The 24,058-nt window shown below is 34.8% G+C and overlaps 1 protein-coding gene across 1 annotated transcript; it reads right to left on the minus strand.

The window, feature by feature from the left end:
- Positions 1 to 22,567: 22,567 nt before the first annotated feature.
- On the minus strand, positions 22,568 to 23,540 carry LOC111545153 (olfactory receptor 5AC1-like). The gene is given in 2 exon segments (XM_023216079.2): positions 22,568 to 23,383; positions 23,385 to 23,540. Coding segments are annotated over 2 exon segments (972 nt in total).
- Positions 23,541 to 24,058: the final 518 nt, after the last annotated feature.

A 24,058-nucleotide genomic window follows, 5' to 3' on the forward strand; every position in this document is an offset into this window, starting at 1 on the left:
TTTATTATTATTTTTATTTTCTAACTACTAGAGAAGTAGGGAACAGACTTTAATTGTAAAAATAATATATGCAGATAATTCACTAATACTTTCCATATCTGCCTATTGTAACATCTTGTAAACCTAATCTTAAATTATTATCAAACAAATTTTAAACTTTCTACCTAAAGAATAATAAATACTATAGAAAACATTTTACTCTTACCCATATCTTGGAAGAAATTGTGGAGATCCTTTAAAAGTGTTAGGTTTTCTAAAGTAGAAATAAACACAATTATTAGGTAGCAATCCTGGCACACTGATTCATTTCAGAGGCTTCATTTCCTAAGTTGAAGAAACATGTGTATAAATTTTCCTTAAACACCAGAGTCAACTAATTGTACAGCTGTGCACTTTTGGCACAACAGGAAAAAGTGGAGAACCGGAATTGCCCCAAGAGAGCCTGAGGATCCCCTTAAGGACAAAGTTAGCGGTTCTACTGGGCGTTGTAGGATTGGACATGTATGAAAAGTTCAAATTGTTCCACAGGGGATTACAGACTTCAGAATCATAAACATCAAGTTATTGTAGACAGTTCTAGTTTTAAGAATTGAAATTATACTTTATGCCATTATTATTATTATTATTATTATCATTTTTATTTTTATTTTTACCACAGATGACACTACTGACATATTTGCACGAACTTTGGTTTACTTACATAATCTGATGGTCTGAGTTCTTTGGTTAGTATGGTCTCATCTGAGTTAATGAAAATATGATTTTAATAAAACCAAAGAGCTAAATTCCTTTCAGAAGCAAACACGAAGTTGTCTTCTTCATGCAAACTGTAGCTCAAATTCCAGACATATACCTAGCTCCCCAAATTTAATACAAAGTCTGAGGAGAAATTTTTCTAGGCAAAAGTTAGGGGGAGGAGCAAAGTAAATAAAAAGCAAAGGACCTCTGTGGAGGGGGCGTAGATCTGTGCTTCCCAGATTTCAAGGCCTATGAATTTCCTGGAGACATTGTTAAAATGTAGATTCTGTTTCAGTAGTTCTGAGGTGGGGCTCAAGAGTCATCCTGTTTAGGCCTGCCCCGGTGACTCACGCCTGTAATCCCAGCACTTTGGGAGGCCGAGGCGGAGGGATCATTGAGGCCATATGAGACTAGTCTGGCCAACATGGTGAAACTCCCGTCTTTACTAAAAATACCAAAAAAAAACAAATGCGGGGCACGGTGGCTCAGTCTGTAATTCCAGCACTTTGGGAGGCCAAGGCGGGAGGATCACCTGAGGTCAGGAACTCGAGACAAGCCTGACCAACATGGAGAAACCCTGTCTCTAATAAAAATGCAAAAAGTAGCAGGCGTGGTGGCGCATGCCTGTAATCCCAGCTACTCGGGGAGGCTGAGGCAGGAGAATCAATTGAACCCGGGAGGCGGAGGTTGTGGTGAGCCGAGACTGCACCATTGCACTCCAGCCTGGGCGACCAGAGTGAAACTCTGTCTCAAAAAATAAACAAATAAATAAAAAAATAAATAAAATAGCTGGGTGTGATGGTCCATGCCTGTAATTCCAGCTACTTGAGAGGCTAAGACACAAGAATTGCGTGAATCCAGAAGGCGGAGGTTGCAGTGAGCCCAGAGGGCCTGGGCTACAGAGTGAGACCTTGTCTCAGAAAAAAAAAAAAAAAAAAAAAAAAGCAGTCTTCCTGTCTAACAGAGTGACGCCTGTGGACACTTGCCTTCCACACAACGTTCATCAGTGAAGGGCCTAGATGATAAGAGAACCTAGATCCCCGGAAAAACAAAAATTGACAAATGTGACTGGCAATCAAAGAGAGAAGCAGGAAGGAGCCAGATGTGACCAAAGAAGCAGTATGAGTGGGATTGGAAACTAGGTCACAGACTTTGTTCTTTAATCCCAATTTGGAAGAAAACTATTGAGAGATTGTGATTGCGGTAGTAATATACTCAGATTTTCTTTTTGAGAATTAACATAGAAACTTCTCAATGAGCATTTATTCAGGAAAGTAAAAATGTCCTTATTTTTGGCATTTAGATTTGATGTCTGAATAGTGATAAGTAACTACCTTCACATCAACTTTTTTAAAACTTTAATCTCCACTAGCAAGATGGGAGAAAGCAAAGGGCATATCTTTTGGTAGATTTATTAATCAATTATCTGACTTTCTTAGAATTTTTCTAGTGAAAAAGAAATATACAGAAGAAAATTGCATATTTAAAAGCAAAGTAACTGTGAATGCGCTGCAGAAAGGTGGCGTCAACAATATGATGTGCCGAATTAGCTTTTCACCCAACCAAAATTTGCCTTAAATTGACTACCCCTTTAAATTTTATATAATTATCTTCTCACTTGTTGCCTAGTTTTTACTACCAAAGGTCTGCATCATTGTTTTCAGTATAAATAATCTTTTCAATTTTGTTTACTTAAATACGTCGCTCATAGCATCTCATTGAGGTTTTAATTTGCATTTCCATGATGACTAATGATCCAGCATGTATTTATGACCTTATTTGACATATCTGTGTTATTTTTGATGAAGTTTCTCCTGTTAAAAGATTTTGCCTATTTAATAAAATTGGGTTATTAGGTTTCTTTCCATTGATTTTGAGAACTTGGTATATATTCCAGATACAATTCTTTTGTCAGATATATGAGTTGCAAATATTCGGGACCTTGATCCTCTTTCTTTTCCACAAGATATTCCACTGATGATATACTGATGACATTGTGCTGATTATTCTGATAACATGCTGATTGTCCCATTAAGCAAGAAGTAGCAACTACTCAAGACTTATTGGTAACACATTTGTGTGCCAGAGGGTCGGAAATACATTTCACAAATATTCAGGGACTTTCTATTTCAGTGAAATTTCTAGGGGTCCAGTGATGTGGGGCAGTTGAGCTATCCCTTCTTTTTTTTTTTTTTATTTTATTTATTTTATTTTTTATTATACTTTAAGTTCTAGGGTACATGTGCATAACGTGCAGGTTACATATGTATACATGTGCCATGTTGGTGTGCTGCACCCATCAACTCGTCAGCACCCATCAATTCATCATTTATATCAGGTATAACTCCCCAATGCAATCCCTCCCCCCTCCCCATGATAGGCCCCAGTGTGTGATGTTCCCCTTCCCGAGTCCAAGTGAGCTCGAGCTATCCCTTCTAAAGTGAATGAAAAGTTGTTCCATCGAACCTATCCTGCAGGCTAGAAAGAGGCATAAAGCCTTAATAGGTTCTTTGAATTTTGGAGACAACGTGTTCCTAATTGGCCCATTTAACCAATAACCCAACAAGATGCTGGTTTTGATTGAGGCTCAGAATACAGGAAGGTTCTCCAACAGGTCTAGGGTGTTGTGCAAATTACCTAGAAGGATAAAGGGGGATATCATGATGTTACCGTTACCTATTGCCCTGAAATAAGTCTCGTGTAGAAGGTACTTTATTAGATGTGGTAAATATCACACAATTGTAGCAAGTGCACATCTTATAGATGAACTTTTTTAAAAATTTAAAAATAATTTTGTGGGTACATAGTTGGTGGTATATATTTATGGTGTATATGAGATATTTTAATAGAGGCATACAATTCATAATAATCAGATCAGGGTAAATGGGTTATCAATTGCCTGAAGCATTTATTCTTTGTGTTACAAACAATCCAATTATACTTTTTGTTATTTTTAAATGTACAATAAGTTATTGTTGACTGTAGTCACAATGTTGTGCTATCAAATACTACATCGTATTCATTCTACTTAACTATATTTTTGTACCCATTAACCATAACCACTCCTTCCTGCCTACTATCCTTACCAACCTCTGGGAACCATTCTTCTACTCTATCTCCATGAGTTCAGTGTTTTGATTTTTAACTCCCACAACTAAGTGAGAACATGCAAAGTTTGTCTTTCTGTGCCTGACTTATTTTACTTAACATAATGACCTCCAGTTTCACCCATGCTGTTGCAAATGAAAGGAGCATACTTTTTAATGGCTGATTAGTACGCCATTGTGTATATGTAGCACATTTGCTTTATCCATTGTCTGTCAATGGACACTTCGATTGCAAATCTTGGCTATTGTGAATAGTGCTGCAATAAACATGGGAGGGCAGATATCTCTTCTATATACTGGTTTTCTTTCCTTCCTTCCTTTCCTTTCTTCCCTTTCTTTCTTTCTTTCTTCTTTCTTTCTTTCTTTCCTTCCTTTCTTTCTTCTTTCTTTCTTTTTTTTTTTTCTACATACCTAGCAGTGGGATTGCTGAGTCATATGGTAGTTCTATTTTTAGTTTCTTGAGGAACGTCCAAGTTGTCTCACAGTGCTTGTACTAATTTACATTCCCAACAACAGTATATGACAGTTTCCTTTTCTACACACCCTAACCAGCATTTCTTACTGCCTATCTTTTGGATATAAGCCATTTTAACTAGGGTAAGATGTTATCTCATTGTAGATTTGATTTGTATTTCTCTGATGATCATTGATATCGACCATCTTTTCATATACCTGTTAGTGATTGTATGTCTTCCTTTGAGAAATGTCTATCATATCTTTTGCTGATTTTTGATTAGGTTATTAGATATTTTTCCTATTAGTTCTTTGTGTTTCTTATGTATTCTGATTATTAATACATTGTCAGATGGGTAGTTTGCAAATATTTTCTCCCATTCTGTGGGTTGTCTCTTCACTTTGTTGATTGTGTGCTGTGCAGAAGCTTTCTAACTTGATATGATTCTATTTGTCCATTTTTGCTTTGATTGCCTCTGCTTTTGGGTATTACTCAAGAACTCGTTGCCCAGACCAGTGTGCTGCCCAATGTTTTCTTGTAGTAGTTTCATAGCTTCAAGTGTTCTAGTTCAGTCTTCCATCCATTTTGATTTTTTTATATGGTGAGAGACAGGGGTCTAGTTTCAATCTTCTGCATATGAATATCCAGTTTTCCCAGCACCATTTATTGAAGAGACTATCCTTCCCTCAATGTATGTGTTTGGCACCTTTGTTGAAAATTAGTTCACTGAATGTAGATGTATGAATTTGTTTCTGGGTTCTGTAGTCTGTTCCATTGGTCTATGTGAGTATTTTTATGCTAGTACTATACTGTTTTGGTTATTATAGCTCTGTAGTATAATTTGAAGTCAGTTACTGTGACTCTTCCAGTTTTGTTCTTTTTGCACAGGATAGCTTTGTATATTCTGAGTCTTTTGTGGTTCCATTCAAATGTTAGGATTGATTTTTTCTATTCCTGTGAAGAATCTCATTGGCATCTTGATAGGCATTGCATTGAAGCTGTAGATTGCTTTAGGTAGTATAAACAATTTTAACAACATTGATTCTTCCAATCCATGAACATGGAATATATTTCCATTTTTTGGTGTCATCTTCAATTTCTTTCATCAGTGTTTTATTGTTTTCCTTACAGAGATCTTTCACTTTTTTGGTGAAGTTAATTCCTAGGTATTAAATTTTATGTGTGGCTATTGTAAATGGAATTAATTTCTTCATTTCTTTTTCAGATTGATCACTGTTGGTATGTAGAAATGGTACTGATTTTTTGTATATTGATTTTGTACCCTGCAACTTTACTGAATTTGTTGACCAGTTCTCATGGTTGTTTGGTGGAGTCTTTAGGTTCATCCAAATATAAGATCATATCATCTGCAAACAAGAATAATTTGACTTCTTCCTTTCCAATTTGGATACCCTTTATTTCTTTCTCTTGTCTGATTGCTCTAGCTGGGACTTCTAGTACTATGTTGACTAAAAGTGGTAATAGTGGACATCCCTGTCATTTTACAGATATTACAAAAAAGGCTTTTAGTTATTCCCCATTCAGTATGATACTAGCTGTGGGTCTTTCATCTATGGCTTTTATTATGTTGAGGTATGTTTCTTCTATATCTTGTTTTTTGAGGGTTTTTATCATAAACGGGTATTGAATTTTATCAAATGTTTTTTCTGCATCAATTCAAATGATCATATGGGTTTTGTCTTTTATTCTGTTGATATAATGTGTCACATTGATTGATATGCATATGCCCAACCATCCTTCCATCCCTGGGATAAATCCAACTTGGTCTTGATGAATGATCTTTTTAATGTGATGTTGAATTTGGTTTGCTACTATTTTGCGGATTTTTACATGAATGCTCATCAGGAATACTGGCCTGTATTCTTCTTTTTTGGATATGTCTTTGTCTGGCTTTGGTGGCAAAGTAATACTGGCCTTGTAGAATGAGGTTGGAAGTGTTCCTGCCAGCTCTGTTTTTTGGGGTAGTTTTAGGAGGATTGATGTTAAGTTCTTCTTTAGATATTTGGTAAAATTCAGCAATGAAGCCACTGGGTCCAGGGATTTTCTTTGCTTGGAGACTTCTTATTACAGCTTCAATCTCCTTACTTGCTATTGGTCTGTTCAGGTTTTGGATTTCTGCATGGCTCAATCTTGGTAGGTTGTTTGTATCTAGGATTTTATTCATTTCTTCTACATTTTCAAATTTATTTACATATGCTTACTCATTGTAGTCCCTAATAATCATTTGCATTTCTGTGGTATCAGTTGTAATGTCTCCTTTTTCATCTCTGATTTTATTTTTGGGTTTTCTGTCTTTTTTTCTTAGGTAGTCTTGCCAATGGTTTGTCAATTTTGTTTATCCTTCCAAAAAACCAACTTTTCATTTCCTTGATTTTTGCATTGTTTTCCTTTTTTCTGTTTAATTGTTTATGCTCTAATTTTTATTGTTTATTCCCTTCTGCTAATTTTGGATTTGGTTTGCTCTTGCTTTTCTAATTCTTTAGGATGCATTGTTAGGTTGTTTATTTGAAGTTTATCTATGTTTTTGTAGGTAGGCACTTATGGCTATAAACTTTCTTAGTACCAATTTTGCTTCATCACATAGGTTTTGCTATGTTGTGTTTTCATTTTTACTTGTTTCAAGAAAATTTTCCATTTTCTTCATTGACTTACTGGTCATTCTAGCACATATTGTTTAATTTCTATGTGTTTGTATAGTTTCCAAAGTTCCTCTTGTTATTGACTTCTAGTTTTATTCCATTACATTAAGAGATGATACTTGATATTATTTCATTTTTTAAAAAATTATTTGAGACTTGTTTTTTGCCATAACATATAGTCTATCCTTGAGAGTGATCTATGTGCATAGGAGAATAATGTGTATTCTGCAACTGTTGGATGAAATGTTCTATACATATGTATTAGGTCCATTTGGTCTATAGTGCAAATCACATTTAATGTTTCTTTGTTAATTTTCTGTCTGAAAGATCTGCGCAATGTTGAAAGTGCAATGTTGAAGTCTCCAACTATGATTGTATTGGGGTCTATCTCTCCCTTCAGCTCTAGTAATATTTGCTTTATATATCTTGGTGCTCTAGTGTTGACTGCATATATATTTACAGTAATTATATCTTCTTGCTGAGTTGACCTCTTTATCATTACATAATAACCTTCTTAGTACCCTCTTATACTTTTTGCCTTAAAATCTATGTTGCCTGATATAAGCATAGCTATTCCTCCTTTTTAGTTTCCATTGGCATGCAATGTCTTTTTCCATCCTATTATTTTCAGTCTATGTGTGTCTTTATAGGTGAGGTGTGTTTCCTGTATGCAACAGATCATTGGGTCTTTTTAAAAAATCTGTTCAGCTACTATATATCTTTTAATTGGAGAGGTTAGTCTATTTATATTCAATGTTACTATTCATAAGTAAGGTCTTACTCTTGCCATTTTGTTGTTTGTTTTCTGGTTTTTTTGGTGGTCTTCTCTTCTTTTCTTCCTTCTTGTTTTCCACTTAGTGAAGGTGATTTTTCTTTGGTGATGTGTTTAAATTTCTTGATTTTTATTTTTTTGTGTATCTGGTATAGGTTTTATGATTTGAGGTTGCCATGAAGCTTCCCAATACTATCTTATAACCCATTACTTTAAACTAATGATAAATTAACACTGATTGCATGGGCAAACAAACAAACAGATCAGCAAAGATAAACAAATACAATTCTACACTTTAACTTCATATCTACGACTTTTTGTTTTTTCTATTTATATCTTATTGTACTGTCTATGTCTTGAAAAGTTGTAGTTATGATTACTGATCACTTCATATTTAGTTTTTCTGTTCAAGATGTGAGTAGTTTATATGCCACAATTATAGTGCTATTCTATGTTTCTCTGTGTACTTACTATTATCAGTGAGTCTTGTATCTTCACATGATTTCTTATTGCTCATTAATGTTCTTTTCTGTCAGATTGAAGAACTCCTTTTAGCATTTATTATAGGACAGGTCTGATGTTGGTGAACTCCCTCAACTTTTGTTTGTCTGGGAAAATCTTTATTTCTCCTTCATGTTTGAAGGATATCTTCACTGTTTATATTATTCTAAGATAAAAGTTTTTTTCTTCAGCACTTCAAATATGTCATGCCACTCTCTCCTGACCTGTAAGGTTTCTACTGAAAAAGTCTGCTGCAAGACATATCGGAGCTGCATTGTATGTCATTTGTTTCTTTTCTCTTGCTGCTTTTAGAAATCTTTCTTTATTCTTGACCTTAGGGAGTCTGATTGTTAAATGTCTTTAGGTAGGCTTCTTTAGGTTAAATCTATTTGGTGTTCTATAACCTTCTTGTACTTGGATATTGATATCTTTCTGTGAGTTTGAGAAGTTCTCTGTTATTATCCCTTTAAATAAACTTTCTACCCCATCTCTCTTTACCTACTCCTTAAGGCCAATACCTCTTAGATTTGCTCTTTTAAGGCTGTTTTCTAGATCTTTTAGGCATGCTTCATTCTTTTGTATTTTTTTAATTTCATCTCCTCTGACTGTGTATAAGCAGTCTCTGTGAAAGCTCAACCTCTGTGAAAGCGGGAACACAGAAGAGGGAGAAACTCTTCTTAGGCTTGGGAATAAAAGGAAAAAAAAGGAAATTAAGTGTCCCAAAGAAACAAAAGACAATCACAAAATCAGAAGACACTTTTAAATTTTCTCCAAGAAAGGTCCCCAAAATTTGAAACTTTCATTTCACTATAGAAGAAATATGTGACAAACCAAAACCAACATAAAACAAAAACAAACAAAATTTAGTAAACTATTCAAACCACTCATACATGTCTATTTATAAATGTAATTGATGATCCTGAACAATTTTATATTTTAAATTGCTAGAAAGCAAATGAGAACAGCCATGGTAAGTGTTAAAAGAAAAAAATAAAATATAGAATAAAAAACCCAATACATTTCTTTCTGCTTAGGAATATTGTTCCTCCTAAAAACATCCACAGAGCAGGGATAATTGTAACACAGGACACAAACTAAAATTGAACATCTTAAACAAGCAGATATTTTTTAAATAAAACCTCAAATCAAAACTTCTAAAACTGAGAACAGATAGAAGCTAAAAGATTAAAATATAGATGTGAAAAAGTTCAGGAAATAATTAAAGAAGACAAAACTATTCTAAGAAATAAAAGCAATTATTAGGTGCCAAGGAAAACTAGATTTGACTGAAACATATAGAAAGAAATTGAATGTAGTAGCCACTTTCCAAAGACGGTTCCTACAAACTACATCTCCTGGTGTTTATGTTTTGAGAGCCCCAATGGGGTTCTCAATGACTCTCTTTAAACAATATATTGTTATAGTTATTAATAATATATTATTAATATTTTTATAAGTTGTAACACAATTATAACCATGTTACAATTATGTCCTGCTCCACGGGTGTTTTATATGGCAGAAGCTATGTTGTGCCAGTCCAAGCTTAAGAAGTTGCTTCCACTAGCCTTTTGTGGAGCTCTGAGCCTTCATCTAAAGTTAGGTTATCCTACCAGATAAATCACATGGAGAGAGAAAGGTTCTGAAACTATACGTAGGGAAAGAGGGGCTCAAAAATCTTAACCTCTTAGCTGAGCCCAGTCTTCTAGCCATCTTCACCAATGTACCAGATTTGTGAATCAGTCATCTCGGAAAATCCAGACCAATTGCGACCTCAGATGACTGCAGACCATCTGACGACCGCCCTGCTGACCCTGGCCAACCCATAGAATTGTGACAGATAATAATTAGATTGCTGATGAAACACTAAATTTTGGTCCTTTTTAATGCACAAATAAATAACAGAAACATTAAGAAAGTTCAGCAAAGTTTCAGGATACAAGATTAATGTGTATAAATCAGTAGCTCTGCTATATACCAACAGCAACCAAGCTGAGAATCAAATCAAGAACTTGGCATATAAGGGACATACCTTAATGTAATAAAAGCCATCCACGACAAACCCACAGCCAACATCATACCGAATGGGGAAAAGTTGAAAGCATTCCCCCTGAGAACTGGAAGAAGACAAGGATGCCCACTTTCACCACTTCTATTCAATATAGTACTGGAAGTCCTAGCCAGAACCATCACACAAGAGAAAGAAATAAAGGGCATACAAATTAGTAAAGAGGAAGTCAAACTGTTGCTGTTTGCTGATGACACAATCATATGCTTAGAAAACCTTGAAGATTCATCCAAAAAGCTCTTGGAACTGGTAAATGCATTAAGCAAAGTTTCAGGATACAAAATTAATGTACACAAATCAGTAGCTCTGCTATATGCCAACAGTGACCAAACTGAGAATCAAATCAAGAACTCAACCCCTTTCACAATCGCTGCAAAAAAATAAAATAAAATACTTAGGAATATACCTAACGAAGTATGTAAAAGGCCTCTACAAGGAAAGCTTCAAAACACTGATGAAAGAAATCATAGATCACACAAACAAATGAAAACATATCCCATGCTCATGGATGTGTAGAATCAATATCATGAAAATACCATACTACCAAAAGCAATCTACAAATTCAATGCAATTCCCATCAAAATACCACCATCATTCTTCACAAAACCAGAAAAACAACCCTAAAATGTATATGGAGCCAAGAAAGAGCTTGCATACCCAAAGCAAAAGGAACAAACCTAGAGGCATCACATGACCCAACTTCAAACTATACTATAAGGCTATAGCCACCAAAACAGTATGGTACTGGTATAAAAATAAGCACATAGACCAACAAAATGAAATGGAGAACCCAGAAATAAAGCCACATACTTGGGCCCATTGATCTTCAACAAAGCAAAGAAAAACAAAAAGTGGGGAAAGGACACCCTATTCAACAAATGGTGCTGGGATAATTGGCTAGTCACATGTAGAAGATTGAAACTGGATCCTCACCTCTTGCCTAAAATAAAGTCAAGCTGGATCAAAGACTTAAATCTAAGACCTAAAACTATAAAAATTCTAGAAGATAACATCAGAAAAATCCTTCTAGACATTGACATAGGCAAAAACTTCATGACCAATAACCCAAAAGCAAATGCAACAAAAACAAACATAAATAGATGGAACATAATTCAACTAAAAAACTTCTACACAGCAAAAGAAATAATCAGCAGCCTAAACAGACAACCCACAGAGTGGGAGAAAATTTTCACAAATTTGCATCCAACAAAAGACTAATAACCCAAATCTACAATGAACTCTAACAAATAAGCAGGAAAAGAAAAACAAATAATTCCATCAAAAAGTAGGCTAAGGATATGAGTAGCTCATTCTCAAAAGAAAATATACAAATGACTAACAAACATAAGAAAAACTGCTCAACATCACTAATTATCAGGGAAATACAAATTAAAACCACATTGTGATACCACATTACTCTGGCAAGAATGGCCATAATTTAAAAATAAAAAAATATTAGATGTTGGCATGGAGGTGGTGAAAAGGGAACACTTATGCACTGCTGGTGGAATTGTAAACTAGTGCAACCACTATGGAAAACAGTATGGAGATTCCTTAAAGAACTAAAAGTCAATCTACCATTTGATCCAGCAACCTCACTACTGCATATCTATCCAGAGGAAAAAAAGTTGTTATGTGAAAAAGACACTTGCACACACATTTATAGCAGCACAATTAGCAATTACAAAAATATGGAACCAGCCCAAATGCCCATCAATCAAGGAATAGATAAAGAAAATGTATACTATTGAATACTACTCAACCATGAAAAGGGGGGAAAAATGATGGTGTTTTCAGCAACCTGAATGGAGTTGGAGATCATTATTCTAAGTGAAGTAACTCAGGAATGGAAAACCAAACATCGTATGTTCTTATTTAAAAGTGAGAACTAAGCTATGAGGATGCCAAGGCCTAAGAATGATGCAATGGACTTAAGGGACTCAGGTGGAAGGGTGAGAGGGGAGTGAAGGATAAAAGACAACACACTGGTTACAGTGTACACTGCTCCAGTGATGGGTGCATCAAAATCTCAGAAATCACGACTAAAGAACTTATCAATGTAACCGAATTCCACCTGTTCCCCCAATACCTATTGAAATACAAATAAAATAGAAATACCTACAAATTAACCCAAATGTTAATTTTTGTATACACGATGAGGCAAAATTATGATACTAACTGATGAGTCAACAGGAAGATTCACGTTATCATGTCATTCAATATGCCAGTTCCTGAAGTGACATGCTGTCTAGGCAAGTAAGAATTGTCAGAACACAAATATTCCTAAGTGAACCAACCACTTCTAGAATTGCTTTCCCCTTAACCATTTCTCCATGCTTCACTCTACTGTCTAACTTCAGCCAATGTTCCGATATCTCACCCACTAATTTTCTGATATAGTAAACATGCTTGAACTTTAGTGTGAAATGATCATGAGAAAGAAGTGATCAATTTCATGAAGTTGACGAAAATTGTGTTGGATTGCCACCTGAATGAAACATAAAGCCCCATTGACAAATAAGGTCTGGCAGACTTAAAACAATTAAAATGTGAAAAACTGTAATCATCTTCTGGGATCTAAATGCAACAACAACAACAACAAAAAGTCATTCAAACAGTTCAGGGAGAAAAACAACACTGAAAACAAACAAAGTTAGCCAAGAAAAACTGATGGATATCACTTAGAGGTGAATAAAATCCAGCATATATGTAATTAGAATTTCTGAAAAAGTGTTCAATGAAATGGAATTATTACTAAAATTATAATATGAGATTTTCTAGAAATAAAAAGTATGAATCTATGTATCAGTAAGTTTCTTATGTACCTGTGAAAATTAAGGGAAACATAGTATTTGGAACATAGCATTTTAAAACTATTAAGTTATAAAGTAAAGCAAATACCCTCTGGGCTTTCAGGCAAAGATGACAAAACCTGGCTGGCATAGGACATTTTCAATGGCAACATATAAATCCAGACATATTCAACAGACCAGTATTTCCAGAAATTCAGGGAAATACATTTTCAATAATTTGTAATTATATCCTTATTGTTCTATTGATTTCCAATCTTAGCTTATTTTCAATTTATTTTTCATGCTATCATATATACATATATGCAATTGATATCCCAGAAAGAGAGTAATGGCCAAAATATTATTGAATATTGAATATATATTGAATATTATATATTGAATATGTATTGTTGTTTGTTGGTTGGTTTGGTTTTTGAGATGAAGTCTCACTCTGTCACCCTGGCTGGGGTGCAGTGGTGCGATATCGGCTCACTGCAACCTCTGCCTCCCGAGTTCAGGTGATTCTCCTGCCTCAGCCTCCAGAGTAACTGGGATTACAGGTGCCTGCCACTACCCCTGGCTAAGAATATATATTGAATTATGGCACAAAATGATCCAGATTTTATAATAGCTATTAATCAGTAATTCATAAACTTTCATTGGTACTACATTTACCTATAATAAAGTCCAACTCATTATCATGGCATAAATGGTTTCCCATTGTCTAATCCTTCTTACATCTCCAGTCTTATCTCTGATACTCCCACCTCCTTCTCACCGTATGTTCCGTCTACATTTAAATACTTACAAATTCAAATGTGAAGCACTACTTTTACATATTGTGCTCCCTCATTCTGAAACGAGTACTTGGCAGACACCTTATCATTCTCTTATGCTTCCTGTTCTGCCTCAGTGCCACCAATTCTAGCAAGTTATGTTTTATTCTCCCCCATTGTCTCCATGTAAGAGTTGAGCAATACTCTTTCACTTCTTTTCCCTGCACCACTTCTATGCCTGTACTTAGTTCTTTTCCAGCACTTTTAATCTCTATTACAGTCACTATTTTTATAAATCTATTTCCTCCCCTAGGCTGAACTCCTTGGAAATAAAAATTGTGGTTAAATGTATCGTAACTTTTCCTCAGTAATTGCATGGATGATTAACTAAATTAACAAATTAACATAAATAACAAAATTAAGCTCAAAGAGGCAAGGGATCACTTTTGGGATGGTCTTAGAAGAGATAGAATTCATGCTGCATTGTAATTGTAATGGACACAATTTAGAAGTTATAAAGATGAAGCATTTTCCTTGATGAAGAAAGGAAGAATAGGAGCCAAGTTATAGAAACTAGTAAATTACATATTTAATGCAGGTATGAAGAATTTGTTTGATTACTTTATGAATCTTTATGCTACACTAAAAAATGCAGACTCTTTGGATAGCCAAAAAGAAGTATTAGAAGATTTTAGTCAGAGATAAGTGACAAAAAATTGTGTCTTATACTTCCATTTCCCTCAGTGAAAAAGTAATGCCTATAGGACTTGCACTTCCACTGTAAACAATAGGAGACTGGACAGAATACAGAAAGCAACTGTTGTTTTCAGATAGTGTACAAAAGGCAGAAGAGAACTGCTGTGATCCCTGAGAATATATGAGGTGAATCTTATAATTGCCTAAGATTTCTGCCTGGAGACAATTTGCAGACTGTGTCTTAAGTAAGAGGAACACAAACAGAACTGACAATCTTGCTGACAGGAGGAGACAATGACTGCAGTTAAGAGAAGTTGTTGTAGCTAGAATTTACAAAAGTGCCAAAAAAGAGAAAGCCATGCAAACAAAACAATACATAAGTCTGCATAAAGGTAAGCATAAGGTTTTGTCTAAACATCGATCTTCATATGAATAAAACTTCAGTGGGAAAGCAAACAACTGGGGGCGAAAACAGTAACCCAGTATCTATAAGTTAAAAAATTCAAGTAGATAACACCGGTATGAATTTTTCATATTGCCAATAATCAGAGTTTAGAGACACCCTTGAATACATGGGGCATTCATTAGACACCCCGGAAGGACTAAGCCTAAGTAATGGAGCTAAATTAGCTCTAAAGATAATACAAAACTCACTAAATAAAACCTGAAAAACAATCTAGAAAGGGGTAAGTTTACATGCAAAAATGTAACTGCCTGCCAGAATAATTTCCAAATGTATAATGTCAAAACTCCAATTAAAAATTTCTAGACAACTTAGAGGCAGAAAACCATGATAAATAATCAGAAGAAAATGCAATCAATAGAAAGACCCTAAACTGGCAGAAATGATGAATTGACAGGCAAGCATATTAAAAGAGCTATTATAAAATAATATAATAAAAATAAGCATAATAAGAGAAATAAAAAACATAAGGAAGAATCAAATGGAATTTCTAGAGATGAAAAAGGCCATATTTTAATTAAAATTTTACTGGATAGGGTTAAGAGAAGGTTAGCCTCTACAGAAACAAAAAAGGATTAGTGAACTTGAAAAAATGGCAATATAAACAATCTAACATGAAGCATAAAGAGATTTGTAGAAGTTTGAAAATAGATTAATAGAGTCTCATTGTTGGTCAATATCAAGTTGTACAACATACATGAAATTCATATTCCAGAAAGAAAGTAATGGACAAAAATATTGCTGAAGAAATAATGGCCAAAATTTTTGCAAATTTTAAAACTAAAATTAAGAGATCAAAGATCAATGAATTCCAAACAACATAAGCACAAATAAAACTACACCAAGGCACATCATAATTAAATTTCTGAAAGATAAAATATGAAAAATATCCAGAAAAAAAAACACATCTTAAACAGAAAAATTAAAACAATGGATTTCTTGTCAGAAATTTTCCAAGCCAAAAACAACAGAATAACATAATAAAAGTGCTGAAAACAAAAAGGAACTGTAGACCTAGAAGACTTTCCTCAGTGAAAATATCTTTCAAAAATAAAAGGGAAAATAATTGAAAGCAGATGGAAATTTGAGTTTACACAAAGAAATGAAGAAAAAAAATGGGTAAATATGTGAATATTTTTCTGTTTGTAATGTCTTTCTAAATAAATGACTCCTTAAAGCGCAAGTAATACCAGTTGTGAAAATCATAATATGTAGAAATTAAATATGTGACAAAAATAATGAAAAGACAAAAAGGACAGAAGTATATTGTTATAAAGTCCTTACATTATACATAGGAAGAAATGTTTTTTGAAGGCAGACTGCGAAAAATTGACTATATATTTTAAACGGAGAGCAACTATTAAAAAAGAGGTTTAACTAGTAAGCTAAAAGTAGAAATAAAATTGAATGCTAAAAAATCAATAATACAAAAGAATACAAGAAAGAATAAGATGGAACAAAGACAAGTGAAACACATTTTTAAAAAGAATTTCAAGAACTGCCTGAGATATGTATCAGTTTTCTCAGTCTGTCATTAAAAAATACCATAGACTGGGTGTCTTAAACAACAGAAATTAATTTTCTCAGCTTGAAGGCTGTAAGTTCTTGATTGGAATTCTGGTAAGGGCTCTCTTCCTAGCTTGCAGACGATGCATTCTCACTGTGTCCTCACAGGGCAGAGAGAAAGAGAGCAAACCGCAGTATATTATCTTATAAGGACACTAATCCTATAAGGAGAGCCCTACTCTCATGACCTCACCTAAACCTCATTGCCTCTCAAAGGCTCTACCGCCAAATACTATCAAATTGGAATTTAGGACTTCAACATACAAAAGTGTTGGGGGCATACAAGTAATTTAATTTTTCTTTAGATTTCTTCTTTCTCCCATGGGTTACTTAGAAGTGTGCTCATTAATTTCTGAATAGATGGAGATTTTCCAAATATCTGTCTGTTATTGATTTCTGATTTAATTCCATTGTTGTCAGAGAACACACTTTGTATTATTTCAATCCTTTAAAATCTACTGGGAGTATTTAATGGCCAATTTTGTAGTCTATATTGTGAATGTACCATGTGCACTTCAAAGAATCTGCATTATTATTGGGTGAGTTGTTCGGTGTAAAGGTCTTACACAGAGAAAACATTTTGAATTGAATGAAAATAGAAGTACATATATAAAATATACAATACAGGTAAAGTGGCACCTAAATGGAAATGTATAGCTTTAACTGTTTATATGGAAAAAGAAAAAAGGTCTAAAGTCATTTATCTACATTTACTCTCTAAGAAGTTAAAAAGTGAAAAAGCAAATTAAGCCCCGAGTTAAGGTAAAGGAAGGAAATAATAAATAAATAAGTCAATAAAATGGAATAAAAACAATTGAAAAAAATTAATAAACTAAAAGCTATTTCCTAAAAAAGGTCAAAAATAATGACGAGCCTCTTACTAGAATAATTATTTTTAAAAAGAGGAAAAATAAACTACCAATGCCAGGAATGAAAGAGGAACATCATCAAGGATACTACAAACATTAAAAAAGGGAATATTATTATACTAAAATATTACAATAATTTAACCATCTAGCTAAAATATACAAATTCTCATAATAAAGCAAATAGCTGCTGGCAAATCTTAACAAATACTTAAGGAAAAAATAGTCATCCTACACAAACTTTTTAAGAAAATGAAGGCGTAGAGAACACTTTTACTCAAACTCCAGAAACATCTCATATCAAAACCAGACAAAGACAACAGTAAAGAAATTTTGATATACCTCACGATCTCAAATTTACATATCCCTAGTAAAAACATTAATAAATAATGTGCCACCACATATAAAAATAATAATACATTATGACCAAGTCAGATTTATCTCAGGAAAGCAAGGTTTTCTTAATATTTAAAATAAATCAAAATATTTCTTCATTTCAACAGAAAACAAGGAGAAAATCAAATTTTAATCCACCAGATAAGACTGGAAAGGTTCTTATACGCTACCCTTATTCTGTCCATTGTATATATTTACTTCTACATTCTTCAACCAAGATCTTATCCTTTATTTTTGGAGTAAGTGGCTACAGATTTTCAAAATGTGTCTTGTCCTTCAATTCTGGATCTTCTGTTGATGAACCAGGTAGCATGCTTTGCTTTAGCAGGGGAATAATTATAAGGTTCAGATTATTCAGTACTAAGAGCTAGTATCTCCTTGGGGCATCCTATATTCAGTCCCAGTGGCAGGGCTGAAACCTGGTCATGAATATGAAGCACTCCCCTGGAGCCATCATCAGTGGATATTCCTATATCTACTTTTCATTTAATCAATGATTTTTGTTGACTTGCCTCAGGTTTTTAAAAACATGTATTTGACATTGCTCATAACACAATAGTTATCTCAGGTTTATTCTATATGATGCTATTATAGTGGATACAAGTTATTATACATTTGTTCAAACGCATAGAATGTACAAAACCAAGAGTAAGCCCTAATGCAAAGTGTAAACTTTGGGTGCCTATGGTATGTCAACATAGGCTCATCAGCTGAAATGAATGTGCTACTCTGTTGGGGGTGCTGATAATGCAGGAGGCTGTGCATGTGTCCGGGCAGGAGGAATACGGGAAATCTCTGTACCTTCTTCTCAATTTTGCTGTAAACCTAAAACTGCTCCTTTAAAAAGTGAAACAAACAATAAATAATAAAATAAAACAAAATTATTTACTGTGTGTCCATGGAGGGCGCTATTTCCACCAAGGCCTAATAACAGGCCTACACTTGTCTTTCAAAAAGGCTTTTCATTGCTGCCCATCAAGTAATTAAAAATTCCAAATTCCAGATGGTGTCATTGTTTGGTAAGTTGATGTTTGCCAGGGACTCCAGCTGTACAGACACCTTTAAAATCATTTGGACTTTAGGATGATGGATGATGTGGTTCTAGAAAGACTGTCTGGAATATAGATTGTAAGTCTCAAAGTTCGTGGTTTTTCCTGACTTCATTAAAACTCAGATTTCTTTCGAGTAACTCAATTTGGGGCTTCATAAAATGTTCAAGTGCAATAAATACACTCACCGACATGCAGATAGGCCTCTTCTTATCCATCAGGGCTGCAAAGATAGCAATTTATTCTGTTGTTTGTAGAATGTCTATTGTGATTCTAATCAAAATTACTCCCTAAAATCCTACAGATTGTGCAAGGCCCTATAGCTTAATGAGGTTGATTGGCCACTTTGGGTTAGTCATATGTGTCACTACAGTTCTTAAGTCTTTAATTTCTTAATTTCTCTGAGAGATAAATTGTAATATTATCAACATAATAAACTAATTTTCTCATATAGGAATCAGGTCTAGATCTTATCTAACCAAGGTACATATCTATACTGGAAAAATTAATTATCTTAAATAGGTATTGGAGGCTTTACCAAAAGAAAGCAAATTGTTTTAGTTTCTTCTGAAACTGGAATGAAAATAAAAATCCTTGGCCAGCTCTGTGGTAGCCAGTCACCTTTAGTTTGCTATACTTCTTGAATGACTTTTACCATTCGTGGCACAGAGATCATCAGGAGAATGATCTTATTTAGTCCTCAGGAGTCTATGGTTAGTCTTCATGAGCTGTCTTTTTCCTTAGAGACCAGACAGGACTTTTATATAATTAGTTGATGGGAATTAATATTCCTGTTTCTACTATCTTTTTAATCAAAGCAGAAAGTTGTCATTGTCCTCCTGAGATCTGGTTTTGCTTAATTCTCACTTCAGAGGAAAATTTGCACAATTCTAAATGTTCTCATTTGTATGTCAAATTAGAAATGGGTACAGACATGCTCAATTAATATCTGATTAGAAACCAGCAGGCAGTGGCAAATCTCTCTATTCACACAGCATCAAATCCAATAAGACACTTATGTAGAGGTGACATTTCTACAGGTCATTCTTACTTTCGTATTTTCCAATTTGTAACTTAATATAACTCTGGTACCTACTATGACAGCATCACATTATCTTCAAAGTTTTATCTTGGTCCTTAATATTGCACTCTCTGCCTCTTGCTGGTATCTCAATATGTTGTGTTCCAGCTTCTGGTAATCCCTGGAAACTCTGGTCACCACCCCAAAGCTATTCAAGTTAGCCCAAGTGTACAGCTTTAGATTTCTCTGCTGAAATTTTGCAAGTAGATTTTAACTTTTTAAAAATTCTATTGCCTTAACAGAGGTATCCTCTGCACCTTGCTTACCCACTTTATTTTCCCAATACTCTTTGGCATATCCCAAACAGGAGTAAATAGAACAAATTTGAAGAGTTTTTTCGGTGAGGCAAGTGTGGTTGTCCAAAGTACCAAGAGTTTTCCACCTCCTAGCTAGTAGCAATTCACCACCATATTTTACGCAGCACCTTCGTCAATTTATTTCCTTTTCATACTACTTTCATTAGACATCAAAATAATTCCGTGTAGTGAGACCGTTTTTGATCATTTCTTTCCTTTTAAATATTACATACCTTTCTTCTATCATCGAGATCCAAGAGTAGCAACTTGCTAACATGTTTGTCATGGCTGTCTGTATAGTATTATATTCTAATAAAAGGAAGATTATATAAGGGTACCAAGCATCATGAACTGTCCTTATCACTGCATTTATCATAGTTTGTGTTAAAGGCATTTTCCATTAAGAGTAATTATAATCACAAGGTCAGGAGATCGAGACCATCCTGGCTAACACGGGGGAACTCCTTCTCTACTAAAAATAAAAAAAAAAAATCAGCCGGGCGTAGTGGTGGGTTCCTGTAGTCCCAGCTACTTGGGAGGCTGAGGCAGGAGAATGGGGTGAACCTGGGAGGTGGAGCTTGCATTGAGCCCAGATGGTGCCACTGCACTCCAGCCTGGGCGACAGAGCGAGACTCTGTCTCAAAAAAAAAAAAAAAAAGAAGTAATTATATATTTTATTCACAATCAACCTAAAGTGTCTGCATTAGAATATTTCTACTATCTCTGCAGGGATCCTTCATCTACCATTAAGAGAAAGAATTGGGCAGGCAAGCTTGTTGGATTTTTACTTTAACTATTGTGAATCATAATTGGAAATGAGAAATGTATACTGAAGTTTATATAGGCTGGCCATATAATTCCATTCAAACTGAATGTATTCCTTACCTTTGAAATGTTACTTCCTTGAACACACAGCCTGTGAGCATCCAGACTAACAAAACCTCGTCAGGTTTCTAGTGTTTATCCATTGGCAAAATGCTTTTAACAGTACCTCCTAGTTTCTATGGTCGTCTGGCCTTGTCCTCACACCTCTTGAAAAGTCAGTGGTCACAACTAAGTGACTTCTAGTTGACCAGTAAATATAATCTCTGCCAGATTTCCAGCAAAACATGTTATGGCTTCTCTTCTACTTTCATATTTTCCTCACCTCTTATAAATCAAGTCTATTTCTTTGTGTTCTCCTGTTAGAATTTCCATTGTGCTACTATCACTAATAACAATCAAGCAATGTTTCCAGCCATTTTCCCTTTGCTTTTTTGTTAATTTATTTTGCTTAATTGTAGAGCTTTGAAGTTATATCATCTAAATTCCATTGATGAGATTGTCCCCCAAAATTTGCCTCAAAAAATTTTCACTACCACAAACCAAGGATAAGTTAACAGCCATCCCAGCACTAAAGTCTCAAAAGATTTTCCCTACCCATCCTTCTGTATGAGCGTCATGTAATCATTGGACCCTTGTAGTAGATTTCAAGTGTACAATGACAATCAAACTCACCCAGTGTTTATTTAGCCATGTTTATTGCCTAAGTTGATTTAGCTTTAAGCAAGAATACCAAATAATGCATAGCAGCAGCATTACAGAGGCCTTGGATACCCAGATACAACTGCCCAAGTATCAATAACTGAATGCAAACTGAAATAAATACAGCTCAAATTAGCACAAGAAAAGTGCAGGGTCTAGTATCTCTCAGCTTAAGTAACTTGCTTGCCACCTAGCACCTGGAAGTATGTTTGCCTCACCTCCATTTTTCAGTATAGCTGCATTCCATAAAATATAGGTTAAATAATAAACGATCTTAAAAACTGATACAACATACTTGGGAACATTTTAAATCAGCAATCAGTTCAGACCAATCCCAGCAATATAACCTGCCTGTCTAGATGTCCATTCCTCGGGGGCCTCTCAAAATGGGGGAAACAACTGCAGTTCAGCTGCTCCCTTTACTTTTCAAGGTAATATAATAGAATAGCTTGGATTTTGTTAAAAATAATCCTGATAAAATTATGTCTTTCTTGTGCAACTATAAATGTTTCTCAGTATTTCTCAGTATAACTGCCAATTACTACCTATAACTTTGGAAGTCCTTAGAAAATAGCTAATTTGCAAAAGCTAAATGCTCAGATTAAAATGCAGCACAGTGTTTCTAAATAAGCTAATTTTGGGTAACATTAATAAACTTTCACTGGATCCATATCCAAGTAAACACAATACGAAGCTGAGATCCTTTACACAGAGCTCAGGGACCACCCTGACTGCTAGTCCTAATCTACAGGACGTGGGGTTTTCTCAGCAGAATATAAAGAAGAAACAGTTTGAAAGTTGTCTGACAATTATTTGTTTCTTCGTGATTCTTCTCGGGGCATCTATAACCTCTTTGTTTCTTAGGCTGTACATAAAAGGATTTAGTAAAGGAATTATTATTGTGTAAAATAAAGAATACATTTTGTCCTGATCTGCAGTCAATCCAGACCTAGGACCTACATAAATGAAGAAGAGAGTGCCGTAGAACAAAGAGAAAGAGAGCAGATAAGCACTGCAAGTGGAGAAGGCTTTGCTTCTACCCTTCTCAGACTTCTTTTTCAGGATGGCAGAGAGAATATAGGAGTAAGAGACGATAAGAGTCATAAAAGTGAAGACTTGTATAAATGCTGAAAAGATGAAAATCAGAAGTATATTAACTGTAGGGTTGGTGCAAGAAATTTTGCACAGCTGTAAAATTTCACAGTAGAAATAATGTATAATAGTGGACCTGCGGAAAGTTAATCTAAATAACAAACCCACATGAATCACTGAATGCAGAAAACCAATAAAATATGAAACACCTATAAACTGAGTACAGAGGCTATTGGACATCACCACTGGATAAAGCAAGGGATTGTATATGGCTACATAGCGGTCATAGGCCATCACTACCAGCAGGAAGCATTCTGTGGTTGCATTGGAACCAAAAAGGTAAAATTGGGTGGCACACTCAGCCAGGGATAGCATAGGATTCTTTGATAAAAAGTTGATAAGCATCTTAGGAGTCACAGGGGATAAAGTGCATGCACTTGCAAAGGCTAAACTGCCAAGAAATAAGTACATGAGGGTGTGAAGGTGGGGGGTTCTTCCAGATGAGAGCCATCAGGCCAAGGCTGCCCACCCGGGTGATGAGGTAGATCACCAGGAACACCAGGAACAGGAGCACCTGCAGCCCTGGACGATCTGTAAGCCCCGTGAGGACAAAGTGAGTCACCAGAGTCTTATTTTCTTCAGCCATGTGTGGCCTGGCCAACCACTAAAACGAAAGAAGAGAGAATATAGTCACAAAAGAGTCATAACAATGATGACATTTTACGTGTGACTGATTCCCCAGAGGTGCTCCTTGTTTTTATTAGTTTTAAATTTTTACCCTTATTTGTCCACTTTTATTTTGTTTTGTTTCGTTATTTTGAGACAGAGTCTTCCTCTGTCACTCAGGCTGCAGTGCAATACTGCAATCATGGCTGACTGCAGCCTCGACCTCCTGGGCTCAGAAATCCTCTCGCTTCAGCTTCCCAAAGTTCTAGGATTACAGGCATAAGCCACCGCACCTGGCTTACTTCTCTATAATAATATACATTCAAAATTATCCATTATAAAAAGTCTTAAAATCATAATCAATCTAAAGTGACATGTAAACTTAGTGCAAATCCTTTTCAATCTAACAGGGTTTTTTTTAGAACTGCATATATTTATCTTAAAGTTCATATGAAAGAAAAAAGTTGCCATTTTCCCCAAGAAAATAATAAATAGTAA

This window comes from Piliocolobus tephrosceles, chromosome 2 (assembly GCF_002776525.5).
Source record: "Piliocolobus tephrosceles isolate RC106 chromosome 2, ASM277652v3, whole genome shotgun sequence".
In the NCBI taxonomy this organism is placed as follows: domain Eukaryota; kingdom Metazoa; phylum Chordata; class Mammalia; order Primates; family Cercopithecidae; genus Piliocolobus; species Piliocolobus tephrosceles.